Source organism: Chrysemys picta, chromosome 2 (assembly GCF_011386835.1).
Source record: "Chrysemys picta bellii isolate R12L10 chromosome 2, ASM1138683v2, whole genome shotgun sequence".
Lineage (NCBI taxonomy): Eukaryota > Metazoa > Chordata > Testudines > Emydidae > Chrysemys > Chrysemys picta.
In genome coordinates this window covers 208,910,968-208,919,526 of record NC_088792.1, presented here as the reverse complement: position 1 = coordinate 208,919,526, position 8,559 = coordinate 208,910,968, and the positions used below count along the sequence as shown (strand labels likewise).

The following is an 8,559-nucleotide window of genomic DNA, read 5'->3' as shown; positions in this document are numbered from 1 at the left end:
GAAGGGGGGTGGGGGGGAAATCAGAACTCAATTCTCTGCAGCTTCAAAACATTTTCCTCCAAAAAGCAGCAAGCAGATGAAGTAGTTTTGAAACCAAACTATTTTATCTTTTTTTAAATAAATCAGGTGCAATGAGGGAGAAATTTATTTTAAACCAATTCTGCAAAAGAATTCCACAATGCCATACTTTATAAAAATACTTAATTACATAATTAAACTTATTACGATTATATAAAAAGCGTGAATTTGAACTTTTTGTTAGGGTAAGATCCATATCAATGTCTTGAGGTGAAAGATGATTAAAAATAAAAATTTCATATACATACAGAAACTCTTTCTGGAGGAGTTCTATAATACACAACCATTTACAATGAACAAACTCATTAAGTTAGTGTTTTATTTCTTTACTATACAAATGTTATTACAAGGAACTGTTCCATTCAGTCATTAAAATCCAATTAATGCCAGCACCATTTTCTGGCATTTTTATTGTAACTGTATTAATACATAAACTTGTACGATCGTGTTACCCATTTTAAAATATTTAGAAAAAAATTACAATTCCATATAGTGTTCTTGGTTTTTTACATAAAGCCCTTTTAAAATTTGATAATCACACGTGTATAGAAGATAAGGGAAAATGCAAAATGATGGCACTGTTCTTACAAAGTTCCATTTAGTGGAGAGATTTAGTATGAAGAACGTAGTGTAAACATGTGAAAAACAATTTTTAGTACCAGAACTATATTGCCCACATGCATGAAATTCATTTGTCAGATAGTGCTACACGGATAGTATGATCATCATCATGATACTAGAGAAAACTATTTAGTTTAATAATTAAAGTATGTTAGCTTAATTTGAAATTCCAAACTTCATGCCACCAGATGAATAGAGGACATGAAGTTATTGCTTAATATATCAGTAGTTGAAGAAAATATCGTAGATGTAGTGTGAGCTGAGCTGAATGCCAGCAAAGGTTTGTCATCACTGTATTATGTCAATATTAAATATACTTTATCCCTCTAATTTTTAGGCCTTCACATTTTCTTCTCCTATTTATTCTCACTTAAATAATTCTGTGTGTAAGAGTCTTTATAGTCAAGAAAAGCAAAAGTGCAATCAAATCCCTGAACTAGTGTCATTTTACATTTGTGGCACCCATCACTGTTAATACATACTAGCCACATCTCACAGTACCAAATCTGTGTTTTAATGTGTACTGTCTAAAGGTGACCATTTACCAGCTAAGATCTTGATCTTGCAATGAGCTTTGTTTAGGTAGTCTTCCCACACAGAGCTCATTGTAGGACTAGAACTTAAAAGATTAGAGAATTGTCCCTCTGATTGTACTGTATGGTTTCAAGTTCAAACTTTATCATATTTTATCAACACAACTTTATAAAATATTACCTCATTTTATAGTTATCTTCATTATTCTTAACTATGCAGAAAAAAATAAAAATGAAAAATCTCTCATGCTACTTTCCAGTTACATTAATACAAATATGAACACAGTGCATTATGCTCTCCAATTCCACTACTGAGGTCTAGCATTTAATCAAGTTTGTCATACACTGTTTACATTTCTGTTTTAACCTTGTCTATCCTAATTAAGTCCATGCAAGAGGAAGCTTAAACTGAAGATTACTATCAGTATCTCAGATATGGCTGTACCATCTTTAAGGGAAAAGTCCATCTAATTCTGAACACAGGAAATTTTATAGAACTGGAATGGAATTGTTTGGTCCCATAAAGTTCCTTTGTTTAAAATTTTTTCCACCCCAAGCTCGCATGTAATTTAAGACAATTCTCCCTTTAACAGAATGTATTATTAAATGTTAGGGGTTTTTTTTGCTAGTAATGGTCAGGCCCCAACACTCACTTTACCACTGAGTAATTTCAGCAAACTCCTTTTGGACCCTGAAATCAGTTGGGGGGTTGAGGGGGGGGGGGGAAATCACATCATTGGTAAATTAGGGTACAACAGTTTAAAAGTGGTTTTGTGCAACTGTAGTATGGAATTCCAGTTTGCCATTAAAAGCATGCAGAGTGAAGATTTTCTTTCCTTTGATTCCTTTAAAGAAGCAAGGAACCCTTCGAAAGTCCTTTACATTTGGCAGATTTGTGCATGTTATGTAGGTTGTTGGCTTATAAATTGTCTCCAGGCTGGTACTGTGGTTCTGTAGCAGTGAAGTAGTCTTCCAAGAAAGACTGAATATATTCAAATGTTGGTCTTTCATCAGGGTCCTTCTTCCAACACAGTTTCATTAATTCATGGAGAGACTCTGGACAGCCCTGTGGGCAAGGCATCCTATACCCACGTTCTACTTGTTCCAGAACTTCACGATTCACCATCCCTACAATAAAGAATTTTAGGTGTTAATGACATTACACAAAGAACAGTTTCCAAAAATTCCTCAGCTTTTTTCTGGCATCAGACCACCTGAGAGTTAAATTTAACTTTCAAGATAAATGTACTGCCACAAGGGACTCTTCCCTATAGACACAGTATGTTGGATTAATTTTGTAAATTTTAAAATAAATATATTTTCTGAAATATTCAATTTTACCCATGTTTCTCAAATAGTTAGTACTGGCCCATCCTCATGCTTATTCAAATGCTTTTGCTACAGAACATTTCCTATTTACTTGGGGAAAATTCCTGCAAAGGAGAGCAAGACCCTGTCTGGAGTTTTATTCATTGGCCACTTGATCTGAACAGAATACTAAAAAGAACAGGAGTACTTGTGGCACCTTAGAGACTAACAAATTTATTTGAGCATAAGCTTCCGTGAGCTACAGCCCACTTCTTCGGCTGTAGCCCACGAAAGCTTACGCTCAAATAAATTTGTTAGTCTCTAACGTGCCACAAGACCTCCTGTTCTTTTTGCAGATACAGACTAACACGGCTGCTACTCTGAAACCTGTCAGAATACTAAAAGAGATTCTATACTAAAGTTCAATTGATAACTTGCCCAGAACAAAAAAGTGTTATATAAACTCAAATCAACACATCAAAATATTTCATATTATTTACATTTATTGAACTAAAACTGTGGAACCCTTCCATAAGGCAGCCATTTTCAACACATACTGTACACATTCTGGCTGCAGACAGCATCAGGTTGCTGCAAGTCAAGAAAGCCCCAAATCTGAAATTTCAGAAGCGAGAAGGTAGAAAGCAAGTTTAATATTCTCCTGTACTCAGTACTCTTAAACCTTATCAGTGGGATTTAAGATACTATGGGGTCCTAAAGCACTTTAAATGTAACCATGCAATAATTAAACTGCAAGGCAAAAAACTAGATAGGTGTAATTAGAATAAAAATTATAAAAATACATTTTACATTTCAAAAAGAGTAAGAGCAGGATTTTCCAAAACAGGAGCTTAAAGTTAGGCTCCTAAGTCTATATTTATCTGCTTAAATGAATAGTAGAGTTTAAAAAAAAAAATACTCAATACCCCCCAGCTCCCACAATTTTCTGTTTTTGAAAATAGTGGCTTTTGAAGGATTCATTTATGAAAATTATCAAAATATTTCCCTAAAAAGAAACACTTCAAAATTTCAGAATACACTTTATTAGGTAAATAGCTGTCCTAGTTCAGGAAAGGTGTTGGCTCTCTTGAAAATCTCGGCATACAGGAGCATGGTGCTCTAAACCCTCTGAATTCCATTGAGTTTGGATGCCTAACTAAGTCTCTTAAGCCTGGTCTACACTGGGGGGGTGGGAATCGATCTAAGTTATGCAACTTCAGCTACATGAATCACGTAGCTGAAGTTGACGTACTTAGATCGACTTACCGTGGTGTCTTCACTACAGTGAGTCGAGTGCTGCTGCTCCCCTGTCGACTCTGCCTGCGCCTCTTGAGGCGCTGGAGTACAGGAGTCGATGGGAGAGCACTCAGGGATCAATTTATCGCGTCTAGACTAGACCCCATAAAAATCGATCCCTGCTGGATCGATCGCTGCCCACCGATCCAGCTGGTAGTGAAAACATACCCTTAGGCTTCTTTGAAAATCTCACCCATAATGGTTAAATGATACTGCTTAAGCAATGCACTTTGCTGTCTCCCTTACAGCCATGGAGGTCCACAGCAGTCCAAATGGTGTTCTGCATAGGAGACTGTTGTAGGCAGATTTTAGGGACCTGGGGAGTAGATGCCTGCATGTTGTGAAGCCTTACTTTTTAGGAGCTCCCTGCACTTTGTTGCACGTTATGATTGGTAGAAGGGCAGAGGCAGTCCACCAAAAACAGAGTTAGGGCTAAGGGATCTTTCCCTCCATGATCTAGCTGCCACTGTTTCCTGCACCAATGGCAGTGGTTGCTACTGCAGTCTCAAGGCTGCAGCAGCAGTAGCAGCAACTGCCAGAATGGTTCCATTGCTTAGGGGTACTACATACTGAATGTAAGTTTCACCTCCAGTCTCTATTAAACCACTAGCGTTAAATCCTGCTGCTTGGAGTTGGCCCAGAGAAAATGATTGGGTCCTAAAGAAGTGTGACTAATTATGGCAATCAAGTGTGAGTTAAAATATTTTAGCTTAGGACTTGTCATCTTGTCCTCATAGCGTTTATTCATACTGGATCACTGAAATAGTTATTTGGAAGTTATTAGTATGAGTCACAACGGCATTAAAATCCTGAGGTATCAAAATTATGCTAAAAGTGAGTGTTCTGGACTTGCCTACATTCTGAGAGAAGACTCTTATTTGCAAGTTTTACCCTTTTGACACTCAAAATATTATGACTTCTTTAGGAATAAATGTTGCACCCATCGTTTTGGTTGATTATAGCCTGGTAAGCATTACAAATTGATGTGGTTCTGATGCATAGGGATGCAGAACGTGTTATGATGCAGGAACTCCTCTACTAGGTTCTATACCCTCACATATTAGAATGTTATGCTCTGCAGAGCCCATCTGTAGCAGCACACAGGGAAGATTCTGAGGACATGGCATGGCCAATGGATCCTCAATTATGCAGGTCCACTGATCTCCTCCTCCAACAGGAGGTGGCAGTAGCAGCCACAGAACACTGTAACCTATGGTGTAAAAATACTTTACCCTTAAAACTCATGGCACTCACCCATGCGCAGGGAAGAGGATTTGGCATGTAACAATGTAATGTAATGTATACTACGCTTTTTACAACACTGGCAAAAAACACAAGAGCCAACAAACAAAAACCCCACATAACCAACAAAAATCCAACCAGAGCAAAACCACAAACCAAACCAAACCGAATATTTTAAAGTAATGAATATCAATCAACAACACTGATTAAACATCCTTAGGGCCTGGTCAAGATGACTTTCTGTGATTGAAGAAAAATTTCCCGGTTTCTCAAATTTATTTATTAATAAGGCCCAAGCTGCAGTAGTGTTATAGAAACAGGGCTTGACATTTCTCTTTTTGTAACTTTATATAATGGAGCACTATACACCATTACTTTCCTCCTGGAAAATCATTTTACTCTTCTAATAGTCTGTTAAAGGGTAGCTTTGCTTTCTCCAATAAGATCTGAAGTGGAGCATGTTAAAATGGCTGTCTAACAGTCTAATCTATTAGGAGAAAGAAAGTTTCTTCTGTTAGAAGCGGTTCATATTTCTAGTATTCATTATTCTACCTCTGATTCAGACATAGGAGAAGTAGAAAAGAAAGGGGCAGGAGGAAGATTTCAAACAGCTTTATTTAAGATTATACTGTAAACTGGAATAGGATCCAAATGAGCAGTTTGAGAAATTAGGACTAAAAGGAATATCTTTTTTGAGTTTCATTATCTTAACACCAAACTATATAAATCCCATTATGATTATCATAACATACTGGTGTAATATCTTCTAATAAAGGCTTGTTTAATGCTTTCTTACCTGGATATGGCACTCTACCCTTTGTTACCAGTTCTGTCAGCAAAATTCCAAAAGACCACACATCAGATTTGATTGTAAATCGACCATATAATGCTGCCTCAGGAGCTGTCCATTTAATTGGAAATTTGGCTCCTAAAACAGTGGAGAAAGACAGACACTTTTTTCTAGATACAGTTTGCTCACACTTTGTGCGTGCACACACACACACACACAGACACACACACACACACACACACACACACAAAAAGTTGTGTTATCTGGCCCTGTACCAACTGGAAAGCTCCATAAACTGACATTTCTAATCTTCATAGAAAGTCTGGTTTATAGTCCGGTTGGCGCGGGGCCGGCAGGCTCCCTACCTGGCTCCATGTGGCTCCCTGGAAGCGGCGACATGTCCCTGCTCCTCCTAGGCAGAGGCGTGGCAGGCAACTCTGTGCACTGCTGCCGTCCCCGCAGCTCTTGGCATGTGGGGAGCCACCTGAGATGAGCACCCTCTGGATCTGGCACCCTACATCCCCTCCTGTGCCACAATCCCCTGTCCCGAGCCCCCTCCAGCACCCAAACTCCCTCCCAGAGCCCGCTCCCCACCCCCGAGTCCCGTGCTCCAACCCTCAGCCCCACACTGCCTCCAAACTCCCTCCCTCTTCGTTAACCAGCATTTTTCACTTATCAGAATTTAAATTTTGCTTTGCTAGTTCAATTAGTTGGATGGCTTAATATCTTTTAGTATAAAGGGATTTTTCAGACTGGAAAACATTAGAGCAATAAATATTGGCCAAGATTTTCAAAAAAGTGACCTGTGATTTTGGTGCCCAGCTTGAGTCACTTAAAAAGGGCCTTATTTTAAGGAAGAGCTGGGTACCCTCCCTCTGAAATTCAGACCTCTACAATGTGCCTCAGAGGTTGGGCACCCAAAATCACTAGTCATTTTTGATAACTTAAGCCATTATCACCAAATAATTTTCAGAGTTTAATTACTGCAGCTTTCACTAACAGGAAAAGTAGTGGGGGTTGGGACCAAACATATATGCCTTCAAGGGTATGATTATTACATATATATGCATAAATTTTCGGTATGTAGATAAGTACTCTGATACTCCCCTAAATTTGATATTTGAGCAAATAACTCAAAGTATATGGATTTATTTATACAGTAAATAAATCTGTCTTACCTTGTCTGGCAGTGTACTCATTGTCTTCTATTAACCTTGCTAAACCAAAATCTGCAATTTTACACACAAGATTATCTCCTACAAGAATGTTAGCTGCCCGAAGGTCTCTGTGGATGTAGTTCATTCTTTCAATGTACGCCATGCCATCAGCAATCTGAAAAAGAAATGTTTTATTTAAAAGCTATTTTTGGTGACCATGCTCATTTCTCCAAAAACAATGTATAACAAAGCAGTCTTTTTGGTGCCAGTTCTGCTATAAAATACCTCACCGCTGGCCATTATAGCTTACTGATTATTAATAACGTGTATTTTACTCTAGGACATCTAATACAAAAATATTTATTGTAGCAAATTATAAAACTTCAACAGAAGCTGTAAAGAGTAAAAGCATATAGAACATTCAGCTGTGATCTTTGGTTGGTATATCTGTTTCACATTTTTAACATGTTTTCTATGTGGAAAATACTCATTTGTTGACTTATACAAAGTACCTGAGCAGCCATGTCAACTAACTGTGGAAGTTTTAAGCATTTCCCTTCTCCTTCTTTAAGGAAGTCTAGTAAGCTACCTGTAAAAAGAAGATAAATATAATTTAGGAAAAAACAGACACAATCATTAAGGTCTAACTGAAAGCCTCTAAGAGGGAGTTTTTCAAAGGCACAGATGGGATTTAGGTACCCAACTCCCATTGACTTTCAAAGTCCCAGTGCCTTTGAAAATCTCCCCCTAAATATTTCCTTCTCCAAAAGGAAATATTGGGTTTGCACGATCTAATAGTGTTCTTTTAACTGCACACATGAAAATTACTAACAGCAAGTTTCATCCAATTCTGCATGCTCCTCGGTTTAAAAAAAAAAAAAAGGTCATAAGAACATCTCTCCTCCTCCCATATCTCTGTTACTTCCCCACGTTCCAGAAACAAGTGCTCACAAGGTCAATATGAAGAAAGCAGACATTAGGAATAAAATGCTGCTGTGTCACCTACTGGTACAATGCCTTGGATGCTCATGGGAATCCTTAAAAGGTTAGACTAAACTTTAATTAATCTATACAAAATCTTGACATTAATAGAATGTTATGGTTGCATAAAGAAGCACTTACAAGCCAGAAACTGCCCAAGATAACTTTGCACATGCCATCTTAACAGCGCTCCTTATTCACGTGTTTAATAGTCTATCATAATATTGACCTCCTCTGTAAAACACTGAGCTCTACCGATGAAAACTGATGTAGATATTATTTCTCAAATAATACATTATATAACCTTAGATACATGTGCAGAATCTTGCAATCCGGTGTGCCACTGTATATAGTAAGTAGTCTATGCAACTAATTTATTGAGAACATAATTCATTAGACAATATTTAAATATAAATTATTTCATAAAAAAATATATCAAAAGAACATTAAGATTGCAAAATCAAGCACTCTAAAGTTCAGAAACGTGACTTAAATCAGCTACCTTATGCATGTGCATTACAATACAGTCTTTAATTACATGATCCCAGTATTT

The 8,559-nt window shown here is 37.4% G+C and overlaps 1 protein-coding gene across 3 annotated transcripts in view; it reads right to left on the bottom strand.

Moving 5' to 3' along the window:
- Positions 1-383: 383 nt before the first annotated feature.
- The window catches only part of YES1 (YES proto-oncogene 1, Src family tyrosine kinase), a 74,793-nt gene continuing 66,617 nt past the window's right edge, over positions 384-8,559 (bottom strand). For all 3 annotated transcript variants that reach the window (XM_005300361.5, XM_065585338.1, XM_065585339.1), the window contains exons 9-12: positions 7,538-7,614; positions 7,047-7,200; positions 5,875-6,006; positions 384-2,360 (exon numbers count right to left, since the gene is read on the bottom strand). In XM_005300361.5, coding sequence (XP_005300418.1) covers positions 2,152-2,360; positions 5,875-6,006; positions 7,047-7,200; positions 7,538-7,614 — 572 coding nt within the window. In that variant the 3' untranslated portion in view covers positions 384-2,151. The remainder of the gene's footprint in view (positions 2,361-5,874; positions 6,007-7,046; positions 7,201-7,537; positions 7,615-8,559) is intronic.